Source organism: Mustela putorius, unplaced genomic scaffold (assembly GCF_011764305.1).
Source record: "Mustela putorius furo isolate JIRA1106 unplaced genomic scaffold, ASM1176430v1.1 tig00000585_pilon_pilon_pilon, whole genome shotgun sequence".
Taxonomy (NCBI): domain Eukaryota; kingdom Metazoa; phylum Chordata; class Mammalia; order Carnivora; family Mustelidae; genus Mustela; species Mustela putorius.
In genome coordinates this window covers 11,696,480-11,711,011 of record NW_025421424.1, presented here as the reverse complement: position 1 = coordinate 11,711,011, position 14,532 = coordinate 11,696,480, and the positions used below count along the sequence as shown (strand labels likewise).

Sequence of the window (14,532 nt, the reverse complement as noted above, 5' to 3'; positions counted from 1 at the left end):
CTGAGCAGGACCAAGGTGTGACTAATGCTAACAAATGAGCCATCTTCAGGTAACTCAGCCAACTCAGTTGAGTTCCTCCTATGGGCACATGCTATGAACCACGAAGAGACCTAAGGCCCAGTCTCTGCCTTCGGATGCCTACAGTCTTCTAGAAGAAGCAGACATTCACATCTCCATTCATTTTTTTCAGCAAAACTTAGCGGAGCCCCTGCCATGTCTGTGCCCATCACTGGCCACTGTCCCTGGAGCCCAGAGCCTTGTAGGAGGCTCACATCAATACGATGTGTTAATATGGGGTGAAGAAGAATGGGAGTTACGGATGGATGCTTGGGAATCAGGAAGAGCTGGGGAGACCACCTGGGCAAAAAGTTTGCAGGTGGAAAAACACCAGACACATCCAGGGAAGAACATGTGGTCTGGGGCAGAGGCAACAGAGGGAGGGTAACAGAGGGGGCTGAGGCAGAGAAAATCCTGTAGGGGGAGATCAAGCTGGAAAGTTAAGTTGAGGGAAAATTATGGAAGACTTGGAATGCTTGGCTGAGAGCTTAAGTCTATAACCAAAGGGGGAGTGCCTGATGATTTTTTTAAATAACAGGAATAATAGTACATATCAGTGTGTTAGAAAGATACCTCTGACCACAGAATGAGCAAACAATAGGAAATAGGGAACCAGGTAGGAGGACACTGCAGGAGGACACTATTATCTCAATAGGCATGAGAATCCCGACCAACATGGCAGCAGTGGAACCAGAAAGGAGACAGATGCCAAAGACTCAAGGGGGAAATTCATGGCTACAGGGCTGGGCACCATACAGAAGGGTCAGCACAAGAGGCCATGGTATCTTCTACTGCAGAGTTCTTAGAATAGCTGAGGCTTTCCCTTAGGAAATGTCATGGACATGCCCAAAGTCCCTCAGCAAGGCAGAGTTCCTATAGCCCTAAATCTTTTTTTTCTTTTTTTTTAGTAACAGCTTTATTGAGATATAATTTGTATGTCATAAAATTCACCCCTCGAATGTGTAAGGTCCAGTAGTTTTTGTCCAGTTCTTTTCCAAAAGAAACATCACATCCACAAGCAATCTCTCCCCATGCTCTCCCCGCAAAGTCCCAGGCACCACAAATCTGCTTTCTGTCTCTGTGGATTTGCTTATTTTGGACATTCCATATACACGGAATCATACAAGATGTGCCATGGTTCTAAATCTTTGCGGGGCAAACTCCTAGATCTCGAACTTCTGTTCCCCCTTTTCAGGTGCCCACAAGCTGCCCAGTTCTCCTGAGGCGGCAGGAGTCTCACCACCCTGCCCTTATCCCCGCTCTGTGTTCCAGCCTTCTCCTGCAAAGCAGGGGAGTTTCTGGATATGAAGGACCAGTCCTGTAAACCGTGCGCCGAGGGCCGCTATTCTCTCGGCACGGGCATCCGGTTCGACGAGTGGGATGAGCTGCCCCATGGCTTTGCCAGCCTCTCAACCAACATGGAGATGGAGGACAGCACTACTGAGTCCGTGGAGAACTGCACTGCGTGAGTGCCTCCTCCTCTCCCTTCCCCTGTGCTGGGCTAGGGAGGTTGGAAACAAGAGAGCCAAGTAGCCAAGGGGAGACCAGAGCCGCTTCCCACAGGACTGTTGGACATGACGCCCACCTCAGCACACTCTTACCGATCCAAACTTACTGGTGACTGACAGGCACTTGTGAAAGGTGGAAAACTGGAGGCAATAAGGGGATAAGGTAGACAAGGGTTAAGTGGCCAGTCCACTTCAAACAAAACCGAATTGGAGTTCCACCAAGGGATTTTGGATCAGGAGTAAACTTCCTCAACTTGAGTGCAACACAATGTGCAAAGCCTTAGGTATCTCCCGGGCTTTGGTGCTAACTCCTAAAACGGGCCAGCCCAACCAGTGTTTATGGGTTGGGGGGGATAGGCTAGGACCAGAGCTTTGGTCAGTGGCGGTCCAAACCCCTTAAGACCCCGGGGACCAGTGCCAGGTTCCTCGGGAACTGGTGAGCTATCCTTCTTGTAGCTGTGGATATTTAATCCCAGGAACAAGAATTAAATGATGCGGCTTTTATGTGCCAGGTACTGTTCTGAATGCTTTCCCTATATTATCTTCTATAATTCTCACAAGAACCCTCTGAAATTGGTATTATTGTTCCCTTCACACACATGAGGAACAGGAGCCTCAGAGAGGTTAAGTGACTTGTGCTTTTTTTACCCAGCTTCAAACCTGTGACACTGGAATGCAGACCCAGTCCCAAGCTTTCTACTGCCCCGTGCAGACATTCTCAAGGAACATGTAGCGTACGCGAAGCAATGTTAGGTCCTTACGGGAGAATTGTGGAGGCACGTACAGATGTGAAAGACAGTCACCCACTGCTTCTTGTTCACTATTGACAAAGAAGATGGGAGAAGAGCCACCAGAGTGGCTGAGTCAGTTAAGGGTCTGACTCTTGATTTTGGCTCAGGTCATGATCCCAGGGTTGTGAGATGAGCCCCAAGTCTTCTTCAGGCTCAGTGCTCAGCATGGAGCCTGCTTAAGGTTCTCTCTCACCCTCTGCCCCCTCCCCAAAAAAATAAAAGAAGATGGGAGAAAAGCACATGAAAGTTTCTCTTATACCCAAGCAATCAAAAGGATAAAAAGAAGTTGATAATTGTTTACACTTGTGTTATACTTGGATTTCTAAAACTGGGACCAATGTCTCCCATTCCTAAAACTGGGACCAAAACCCCTCCCCTTTCTAAAACTGGGACCAATGTCTCCTATTCTCTCAATAAGAAATATAGAGAAAAAAAAATTAAGGAAGCACCATTATCAGAGCCAGGCAGCAGGCATTTTATGGTCCAATTTTAATGTCACTTTAGAATTTAATATTTGTGTCAAAATCATTGTATGACAAGGTTGGCAGCAGAGATAGAGCCAGAGAGGGTTAAAGCTGAAAGGGGACCCATTTGTGCCTTAATAGAGAATGTGATTGACCCCAAACAAGGTGCAGGCCTCCCTCACTCAATCAATTCTTACCCTCACAAAGAAAGGGTTTCTCTCTCTCTGGGGACCTCACTGAGAGTCCAGAAATCATTACCGCTCAGCAAGACAGGATGTGGGCCGGTTAATAACAACTTGTGTTTCCATAGCACAGAAGGCTTCAGGGCCGGGATCTTCAGGGAGCCTGAGACATCCCCAGGAGGGGGGAAAGGATGTTTCTCCTCTGTAGAAACAGAGAGGAAGTGGGCACCTAGAGAGGCTTTGTGATTTCCACACTGCCCTCAGAAAGGCGGCCATGGAAATAGTACCAAGAAACCGAGTGCCTGGCTTTTCTGCTCACCTGAGTATTTACCTGAATCCATCCCCACCGCCTCCACCCTGACCAGAACCCACCTCCTGCCTGTTCTAGGTGCCCCCAGCTGGTCTCAGCTTCCACTCCAGCCTCTGCGGGGCCCCTGGCCATCAGTGGCTGACCCATCTACTTAAAACATAGAGCCAACTGCAGTACTTCCCCGCTCAAAACTCCATATTCCACGGATTCCTGTTTTCTGGGAATAAAATCCAGTATCTCGCCACAGCCTGCATGGCCCTGCCTTGGTGCAGCCTTCCGCCCATTGCGCCAGGATCCAGCCATGTTGGCAACCATGCTCCTTCACTCCTGGGTCTTTGTTTTGTGTGTGGGTTTGTTTTTTTTTTTTTTTTTAAGACGTTATTTATTTATTATTTATTTGAGAGAGAGAGAGCGCGAGAGCGTGCAGCATGCATAAGTAGGGGGAGGGGCGAGAGAGAGAATCTCAAGGCGACTCCACACCAGCGAGGAGCCTAACACAGGGCTCTGTCTCACAAACCTGAGATCATGACCTGAGCCAAAATCAAAAGCCGGACACTCAACTAACACCCAGGTGTTCCCCGCCTAGCTCTCTGGACACAGTCTCCTCCAGCTCTTCTGGCTGATTCCTGCTTTACCCTCAGGTCTCTGCCTAAAAGTCACTTCCTGGGAGCTGCCAAACCTGGCCCCATAGATTCCCATTACATACACTCTGCTCATCTTCTATTTCTCTTTACGGCACTCATCAGACTGATTACTATGTGATTAGTTCTGTGATTAGGTAAGTGTCCTAATCATTTCAGTGCCTTTATTTCCTCATCCTAAAACAAAACAAAACAAAACAACAAAAAAAAAACAGTGATAAACATGGTCTTTTTCTTATAGGCTGTGGTGAGGGTTAAATGAAATGATCCGTGTGAAGAATTTAGAGCAATGCCTGGCACTAGAAATCAATCAACACATGTTGTTATTGAACAGGAAATGATCTGCACCAGAGACGGCTCTAACAAAACCCAGAATCATGGTGCCTTGTGCAAATGTAGCCCACTGACGGAATCCTTTTAATTATTCATCTCACTTTGGGAGTTATTTATAGATAATGCCATGGAGCCCATCAGCACTAAGGGTTGTCTCTTTTAACAGGAGAAATCAATACTATTAGGTTAAGGGGAGATGTCTGGGATGAGCTCAGCTTAGGTATTTCGGATAAGCTTCCATTTGAGAATAACATCGTCGAAGAACTGTTATTATTCTAACAAACTCAGGGGGAATCCAGTGGACTATTGGAGGTCCCCTTCACTGGCCACTGTTAATAATCGCCTGGGCTGCTCTCAGGCCAAACAATGATATAATGGACTTATCTTTGGTCACCCTTTTCCACACCCACCTGTGTAATCCCGAGTCCCTCCTGTTTGCCAGAGCCACGCTTGGTGCCCGAGCAACAATGTGAGCAAGACAAGGGTGACCTCTGCCCTCACAGAGTCTGTCAGCCAGCCAGGAGGACAGACAATTAAAGAAGACTTAAATCAATTAAAGAGGAATTAGAATATGACCAGAGGAGAAAGCCAAATGGCAAATAAACCAAAGAAAAGATGGTGAACCTCGATAATAATCAAGGAAAAGAGATTTAAAGCTCAAGAAGCCATTATCGCCTACCATGTCACATTGGCAACAACTTTATAGTCTGACCATTCCAAACTTGGGGAGTCTGTGGAGCAACAGGAATATTCTCACATGCCAAGAGGGGCACATCCGTAGCAACCACTTTGGAGAACTGTGGCAGGAGCTGGTAAAGTAGGAGGTTCACATGCCCTCTCACCCAGCTTCCCCCTCAGACATGCATACAAGGAGAGGTACAAGAATGTCTTGAACAGAGTATGTACAAGAGCGAAAACAAACAAACAAACAAAAAAACACACACAAAAAAACCAGGAAACAATCTAAAAGTCCATTAGCAAGTAATAGGTAAGTAAATACGTCAGAGCCATGCAAGGCTCTGATAGTAGCTTAGATAGTAGCAAACATGAAGAAGGAGCTTTGTGTGGGGGTATGGATGAATCCCACAATCATATTGAAACTAACAAAAGAAGCAAGTTTCAGAACACAGACGTATGATGCCATTTACGTGAAGTTTAAAAACAAGAAAAAGCATGATCAAAGAACATATTGTTTAGAAATACCTGTATAATCAGTAAAGGGTAAAGAACCGCATGGAGATGATAAGCACCGTATTCCAGAAGGTGGTTACTTGGCTGAAAGGAGTAAGGTAGTCAAGGGCTTGAGATTTGCCGGGTGTACACCAAGGCTTCTGCTGTATTGTATTTCTTTTTTTTTTCCTTCAAAGATTTTATTTATTTGACAGAAAGAGAGAGCACAAGCAGGGGGAGGAGCAGAAGGAGAGGGAGGGGAGAAGCAGGCTCTCCGCTGAGCAGGGAGCCCAACCCAGGGCTCACACCCAGGCCCCTGAGATCATGACCTGAGCCAAAGGCAGATGCTTAACTGGCCGAGCCACCCAGGCAGCCTCTGTATTGTATTTCTCAAGCACAGTGGTGGCCTTAAATCTTTCATAATATGTGTAAGTGAAGTGGAAGAGAGCTGTGGCTACAGGAAGAGAATCGGTGACAGCTCAGAGTGCACACATAGCAGATGCCAGTAGAGTCAAGGAGGACTTCTCAAATGAGGTGACATTTATTCTAAGATGCCTGGTACACAAGAGGGACTCAGGATTACACAGGAATTAAACAGAGGGAGGGAGGGGCTTCCTGGGTGGCTCAGTCAGTTAAGTGTCTGACTCTTGTTTTCAGCTCAGGTCATGATCTCAGGGTGGTGAGATGGAGCTCCATGGGGGGCTCCTGGCCATGGAAACTGCTTAAGATTCTCTCTCTCCCTCTCCCGCTCCTCTAAACAAACAAGCAAACAATGCTGGTGGGCTGGAGTCTAGAGAGTAGGTATGGATTTGTGCCCTATTCTAAGGGCAGCAGGGAAGTGGCATGGTCAGATTTTTGTTCTGGAGGACCTCTGCCGCCACAGTGTGGAGGAGGCATTGGAGGAGGCAGGACTGGATACAGGGAGGGAAGATAGGGACTGGTTCAGAGCTGGGGGTGGAGGGTACAAGGAGGAGGGAGAGCGCTGGGGTAGGGTGTGGCCAAGTTGAGAGATATTTAGAAAATGAAATTACAAGACAGATTGATTGTCTCTGATGTTCTCTGGCCTTCCTTCTTCCCAGTTACCAGTTATATGCAGCATCTAAAAGTGGGCCTTTCCAGGGGTGCCTGGGTGGCTCAGGGGGTTAAGCCTCTGCCTTCGGCTCAGGTCATGACCTCCGGGTTCTGGGATCACGCCCCACATTGGGCATTCTGCACAGCAGGGAGCTTGCTTCCCCCCACACACACTCTGCCTGCCTCTCTGTCTACTTGTGATCTCTCTCTCTCTGTTGAATAAATAAATAAAATCTTTAAAAAAAAAATTCTTCAAAAGTGGGCATTTCCAGAAAACCAGCTGGACTGGATGTGTCTGCTGACTTTCCCTGATGGCTTTGGAGTTGGGAAGACCTGGATTTAAATCTGAGCCCTGCCACTTGCTGGCTGCATGACATCGGGCAAGGCCTCCACTGAGCTTCAGTTTCAGCATCCATTAAATGGGAAAGAAAAGAAGTCATGCATACAAAACACTGTAGTTCAGTACCCAGGAGATAAGAAGCAACCAATAAATGTTACCCCTCTTCCCCTCACAACACCTGCCATCTATCTTCTGGATAGTTCTGTAGAATGTGGGGACGCACCCACCTGTCTTCCTTGTGTCTGCTTTATCCCCAAGCTCCTTGATCTGGAGGTCACTCTTGTTCATGTCTAAATTCTCATTGGTGAATCACAAGTCTGGAGTTTCTCAGAGACCTAGCAGGACATGAGAACTGCACTTTGCACAAAGCACAGAGGGCCGTGACCCTGCTGATGAACATGGCTTCTGTTTCCTTACAGGTCCAAGTGGGTTCCCCTGGGTGACTACATCTCCTCCAACACGGACGAATGCACAGCCACGCTGATGTACGCCGTCAACCTAAAGCAGTCTGGCACGGTCAACTTTGAGTACTACTACCCAGACTCCAGCATCATCTTTGAGTTTTTTGTAAGCTCCCGTCGCTGGGGGCGGGGATGGGAGGTAAAGACTGTCCAGGGCTCAGATCCACTGACAGGAATCGCAAGCGTATTTCTGGTTGGGGATTTTCCACAGTGGTCTTCCCTCTGGAGAGAACTGTGGACAAAATGAGCTGACACTTCGAGGCGAGGAGAGAGAAGCTGGGGGCCTCTGAAGGGAAAGAGGAGGGAACTGGAGACTCTAGGCATTTTGCCCATGCAGACATGAAAAAGTGTGTAAAGGCTTCTGAGTTCCAAGTTATTTCTTTGGCATTGATGCCCTGTTGTTTTGTGTGTGTAGCTAGCTCCCACCCTGCTTCAAGTTTCATGTGTTCTGACCTCAGTCCCTAAAGGAAATTGGCAGTTCCTCTCCCATAAGAAGGGCCCTCTGGAAGGCTGTGATAGCAGGGCGGGTAAGGAACCCATTTTCTTGGAAAGCTGAGACTCTCTTCCCAAACTCCTGCCTCCTCAGGTTCAGAATGACCAATGCCAGCCCAATGTAGATGACTCCAGGTGGATGAAAACCACAGAGAAAGGATGGGAGTTCCACAGTGTGAGTATCCTGCCAGCCTCCCAGGAGCCTTTCCTGGGGATACCAGCAAAGGGGCCGTGGGCTTTTCCTCCAAGGGGTGGTTCTTCCCAGTCTGGGCTCCCACCTCTCCGTCCCTAGAGGCCAGGCGTCTGACCCGATGAGGACATTGTAGTTTCTGTCCTCTTGAGTTGACAGAGTATGGGTGGGAGATAACTTGCACTCGTGGCCTGACCCCAAGGATCAGCAGCTTGCCAGCTCTAAGGCCCAGGTCTTCTGGGGATGGGGTGTGGAAACACAGAACCAGAGAAGAATGCAGGAACTCCACTCACCACTCCTGTCAGTCCTGTTAGGCCCCTTCATAGGTCTCACCTTGGAGATACTCATGGTTTATGTGGGTGAGGGAGAGGCCACGAGAGGGTGTTAAGAGGAGGCTTCAAAGCAGAGGGGAGCTGAGCTGAGCTGGGTGGAAAGGCAAAGCTGAAGAAGGTCAGGAAGGGGATCAGAAAAGGTGCTGCCCCGCAGCCGCAGCCGGTAAGAGGACAGGTCCCTACCAGAGGCTAATCCCATGGATTAGGGATATCTGTCTTCCTGTTTGTGGCTTAGGTCGAGCTAAATCGAGGCAATAATGTTCTCTATTGGAGAACCACAGCCTTCTCAGTGTGGTCCAAAATCTCCAAGCCCGTGCTGGTGAGAAACATCGCCATAACAGGTACCGAGAAGGGAGCGGGACCTGGGGTCTGTGGACTTCCTGACTCGGGGTGGGGGGGCGGTGGTTGTCAACCCCCAGAGGGCTTAGTCTCGGGGCTCAACCCTTGCTTCTCCATGCCGTTCTTCCTCCCTAGGGGTGGCCTACACTTCAGAATGTTTTCCCTGCAAACCTGGCACGTATGCAGACAAGCAGGGCTCTTCTTTTTGCGAACTTTGCCCAGCCAACTCCTATTCAAATAAGGGGGAAACTTCCTGCCACCAGTGTGACCCCGACAAATACTCAGGTGAGGTTCCTGAGGGCAGGTAGAGTTGGGGGAGTGGCGGGTACCAACAATCTAGGGGAGAAAGAGGAAGGAGAACCATACTTCTGGCCATGCTGAAGACGACTCTTCGTGAACCCCTGCTCCTGGACGCTGGAAGAACCCTGCTGATCCATACTCCACCGATCACTCCAGAAGCAAAAGTGAAATCATTCACAAGTAGTTGGTGAGCCTCTCCTATCTGCCAGGTCCTATTCTAGGTGCCTAGACTGCAACAGCAAACAAAACCCTAACTTCACAGAATTTATATTCTGGTAGGGGGAGGGGAAGACCGACAATAAACAAGAATGATTATAAATATATAATAAATTATAGTATGGTAGACAGTAAACCGTGCAGGGTGCTGTGGCAAAAAGAAAAAGCAGGTCAGGGCTAGAGGGATTAGGAAAGTTAGGGAAAGAGGTTGCAATCTTTTTTTTTGCCCTAAACAGTGAAATTTGTATAAATGAAATTTTTTTTTTAAGATTTTATTTATTTATTTGACAGACAGAGATCACAAGTAGACAGAGAGGCAGGCAGAGAGAGAGGAAGGGAAGCAGGCTCCCTGCTGAACAGAGAGCCCCAAGCAAGCCTCCATCCCAGGACCCTGGGATCATGACCTGAACCGAAGGCAGAGGCTTTAACCCACTGAGCCACCCAGGTGACCCTGTCTGTATAAATGAAATCTTATATAATATTATAATTATAAATAATAGATACAGTAATTAAAAGTTATACATTTATATATTTTAATTCATAACAGCTATTAACAGAGTTAGGTTAGAAGAGCCATGAGGCTGCATTGAAGAGCAAAGTTTTTTTTTTAAAGATTTTATTTATTTGACAGAGAGAGACACAGCGAGAGGGGAAACACAAGCAGGAGAGTGGGAGAGGGGGAAGCAGGGTTCCCACTGAGCAGGGAGGACAGTGCGGACCTCAATCCCAGAATTCTGGGATCATGACCTGAGCCAAAGATAGATGCTTAATGACTGAGCCACCCAAGGCACCCCAAGCAAAATATATTTTTAAAGATTTTATTTATTTATTATTTGAGAGCAAGTTGGTGCTAGGGTGGGTGGGTGGGGGAGCAGAGGAGGAGGGACAAGAACACTCCCCTGCAGTACAGAGCCAGAAGCCAGGCTCGATCCCACCACCCTAAGATAATGACCCGAGCCGAAATCAAGAGGCAGAGGCTTAACCGACTGGACTACCCAGTGCCCTGATGAGCAAAATGTTTTGATGGCAAAGATTAAAGCTGGAAGTTACAATCTTTTATCAGCATGATGATCCACTGAATTCAAAGGCCTTCTCAGGAAATCAAGGCTTCCTTAGAACATAGTTTAAAAACCAGTGTTTGGGGGCTCCTGGTGGCACAGTCCATTGAGCATCTGACTCCTGGTTTCAGCTCAGGTCATGATCTCAGGTCGTGGGATTGAGCCCCACAATGCCACTGGCTTGGCACTCAGCATAGTCTGCTTGGGATTCTCTCTCCCTCTCCCTCTGCCTCTCCCCCACCCCCCCACCCCCCCTCAGGACCTGCTTGCATGCTCTTATGCTCTCTCTCTGTTTCTCTAAACAAACAAACCAGCATTCTGAGGGCAAATAAGGGGACAGGTGTAGCAGCCTGTGGCTACAGTCTCTGAATAGCTTCCTGAAGTATCCCAATTTAAGAAAGAGAACCTGGGCATGTGAGGGAGTCCCAGGGCCTCAGGGCTCTGGTGTAAGGTGGGCAGTCCCCCCAGAGGACCCTCTTCCCAGACAGCCCATAACTATTCCATTTTTCCTTTCTTACACGGAGCCACACTCACACCCCCAGCTCAAGGCTCTCCCTCAAGCAGACCCTCAAATCTGTCCACAGACACACCTGTCCTTCACACAGGCATTGCCTGACGTGTTTGCCCAGCTGAGACCAGCCATTGACCCTATGAACTGCTTATTTCTACGCTGCTTCTAAAACAAAAGTCCTAGTTATCGACACAGATCTTGCCAAATGAGTGTCGTTTTCAGCAAGAACAGGAATGTTTAGATCTTGAGGGAAGTTTTTAATCGGTGAGTCTACATTCCTGTTTTTCCACTTGAATTTCCTCTTCTCCTTCCGTGCTCTATCAATGGCGCCCTTGTTTGTCTTCGTCTCCAGCTGCCTTGCCAGCCCAGCAGTGGTTCAAGGGTTTGAATGGCAAGGTGGCTCTAGAAAACCCCTCTGGGAATGTTTTGATCAACTCTGTATGTAAATTAATTGTTATCCAGAGAGCTGTTATGAAAGTGTTGGGTTGGGAGTCTGAGTCCCTCGGGGTCTGTTCTCCTGCTACCCATTTCTCAATCCACCTCTTTGAAGGGAAAGTGAGTTTTTATCATGACTTGACTCTTCCAGAATACACCCCCTGCGAGGGGGGGGGTGCAAAGAGATCTGATCAGAGCCTGTGATGGAATGTGCATAAAGGGAGGGACAGAAGACACTGAGAGCATTTAGTCATCCGTTTACGAATAAGTCCCGAGTGCCTGTGAGTTTCAAAGCCTGGGCTTGTTTGGAGCTGGTGCCTGCCTTCTGGCTTGGGTCGAAAAGTGGGAATGTAGTTATAGGAGAACCTAAGCGTGGTAAGTGCATTGTGCAGTGGCCACTCAGATAGGAACTCTGAGTGTAGCGCACAGTAGAGGCAAAGAAGGGACATGGTCAGTCCTCTGTGAGGAGGCAGGAAAGGCTTCAGTGGCAGTGGTCTTGAAAGAGGAGTCGGGGGGTGCCTGGGTGGCTCAGTGGTTTAAGCCTCTGCCTTTGGCTCAGGTCATGATCTCGGGGGCCTGGGATCGAGTCCCACATCGGGGGAGAGTCCCCCGATGGAGGGGGGACTGCCTCTCTGCCTACTTGTGATCTCTCTCTATCAAATAAATAAATAAATAAAATCTTTAAAAAAAAAAGAAAAGAAAGAAAGAGGAGTCGGTGGTTTGATGGATGTTCAGGAGGGAGTGTAGCCAAAGCCAGAAGGCTTGGGCGTCTTGGAGAAACTCAGCAGGGCAGGAGCTGACTTGGAGAGAACTAGCATCCAACGCTAAGAGGTGGGTAGGGAACAGACTACGGACCAGCCCTTCTGTGCCATTGCTGAACATTTGGGATTTGATTCTGCGAGCAGTGGGGGCCGTTCAAGAATTTTAAGCTAGGGAGTGATGTGATTTGGCTCTTGACTTTGAAAGACCACTCTAGCTGCCATTGGGAAAATGAATGAGGAAGGAAACAGTTGGAAGCAGAGGCCACAGTCCGGAGATTTCTCCACAGGCGTCATTGCTGGTATCTAGGACCTAGACTGAGGTGGAACTAATGGGAATGCAGAAGTTAAGGACAAAGTCTTGACTAAAAGCATCCTTCTTATTAATACCTAAAATGTGATTGTTAAGAATTATTCCTTTGTGTTATGTTCAATATTAGGGATTCATTTCCTAGTAGAATAGCATGGGTTTAAGAGCACGAACTCCAGAACGGAATTACTAAGGTTCAGATCTCTGCTCTGTCACCTACTAGCTCTGCCACCTTGGGCAGGTCACTTGTCTGTGCCTCAGTTTCCTCATCCATAAAATGGGAATGGCAATAATCACATCTACCTCATAGTGTTATTGTGTGGATCAACTGACTATTACAGATGAAAGATTTAGAACAGTGCCTGGCATTGTAGTAAGCACTAATTTTATCACAGCTTAACCTTGAACAGTACAGGGACAATAACTTCTGACTCTCCAGAAACTTAACTACTAATGACCAGAAGCCTTACTGATAAACAATTGGTCAATATACATTTTGTGTTTTATATTACATACTGTATTCTTACAATAAAAGAAGTTGGAGAGAAGAAAATGTCATTAAGAAAATCATAAGGAAGAGAAAATACATTTACAATACTAATACTGTACTCTGGGTGTGTGTGTGTGTTCCACATATAAATGAACCCTCCCGGTTCAAACCTTTGTTGTTCAAGGGTCAACTGTGTTCATTTTCATTGAGGCTTATCCCAGCTGGCCTCTCTTTCCTTGAAAGGACTCTTAGCATAGGTAACAGTGATAACAAGTCACTTGGATAGTACTTTACAATTTCCCAGAATGCAGGAGTGATCTCCCTGTGTATAGAAGAATAAAGGACAGTTCAGAGAGGTTAGGGGGTATCTGAGCTGGACCAAGCCTTCATTAGATGATTCAGTCATCAAGGGGAATGTTTTCCTTTGATGAAATGGATCTGAATGAGAGGACATTATACTCCTGGGGGTGGGGAGAAGTCCTTAAAGGAAGAGGAAAGCTCGGAGAGAGAATCCCAAGCCCCCATGATAAACTTTATCTTCTCACAGTCTTGCTCCCTGGGCCAACGTTAGAAGAATCCCTTTTTGCTCCCTTGCCCGAACATCTAGGCAGATCTTTCAAACTTGACCAGTACCCAACTTCAACACCTTGATGAAACCTGAGCTAGGGAAGTGAGGTCCGGCTCAGCATTTGGGTTAATCATTTATTAAAACTAGGTTAGCAATCATCAAGTGTATAAACACCTGGAGCACTTTTGCTGAAACCTGGAGCTAGGGTATCAGGTTGAGCAAATATTTGAACAAGCAGAGAAAAGTCCTTGTGTAAAATGTACTTTTTAACATGGAACTTGCAACCTGCTAGACCCTCTATGCTGGATCCTGGGAAATGGTGTGTTTTCAGCATCTCCTTCCGAAATCCTCCTGGCCCAGCTTCTCAAAAGCAGGAATCCCTGGATCCCTCTGGCTGAATAGGGCCTTCTGCTTGTTAACCAAGTCAATGAGCTGAGAAGACTCCAGCTGTTCCTCAGGCAGTAGCTCCCTCTTGCCCAGGCTAATCAGATGGGAACAGAAGAGGTGTGGGAACACGCAGTGGAGGGAGCTCCCTAGGGCAGGCCAACAAGGGTGTAACTAGGAGATTCTCTGATCTAGGAACTCATTTGGTGCCTCAGAAAGAAGAAAGGATCAGTTGAGGTATAAGACTTAACTGGAAGGGAGAGAAAGAAACTTTCAATCCTTATTTAAAATCTCATGACAAGGGGCCCCTGGGTGGCTCAGTCGTTAGGCGTCTGCCCTCAGCCCAGGCCATGATCCCAGGATCCTGGGATCCAGCCCTGCATCGGGCTCCCTGCTCAGTGGGAAGCCAACTCTCCCTCTCCCACTTCCCCTGCTTTGTTCCTCTCTTGCTGTCTCTCTCTGTCAAATAAATAAGTAGATAGACAGATAAAATCCCATGACAAGGGACGCCTGGGTGGCTCAGAAGATTGAGCATCAGACTCTTGGCTTTGGCTCAGGTCATGATCTCCGGGTCATGAGGTTGGGCTCCGCGCTCAGCAAGCAGTCTACCTGAGAGTCTCTCTCTCCCTCTGGCCCCTTCCCCTGGGCTCTCTCTCTCTCTCAAACAAATAAAAACATCTTTTTTTTTTTTTTTAAATCTCATAACAGTTAACAAATAAAAATAATTCCCACAAACACAGGGAGTAATAGTTACCAGCATTTAGTGAGCCCCTACTTGCAATGCACCAAGAACGTGCTGGCTCAGGTAAGGTAGATATTAT

General features: G+C 47.6%; 1 protein-coding gene across 4 annotated transcripts in view; it reads left to right on the top strand.

Moving 5' to 3' along the window:
* The window catches only part of ELAPOR1 (endosome-lysosome associated apoptosis and autophagy regulator 1), a 68,641-nt gene that overhangs the window by 35,144 nt on the left and 18,965 nt on the right, over positions 1-14,532 (top strand). For all 4 annotated transcript variants that reach the window (XM_004769682.3, XM_004769680.3, XM_004769679.3 and 1 more), the window contains exons 3-7: positions 1,330-1,522; positions 7,287-7,434; positions 7,915-7,995; positions 8,578-8,683; positions 8,817-8,966. In XM_004769682.3, coding sequence (XP_004769739.1) covers positions 1,330-1,522; positions 7,287-7,434; positions 7,915-7,995; positions 8,578-8,683; positions 8,817-8,966 — 678 coding nt within the window. The remainder of the gene's footprint in view (positions 1-1,329; positions 1,523-7,286; positions 7,435-7,914; positions 7,996-8,577; positions 8,684-8,816; positions 8,967-14,532) is intronic.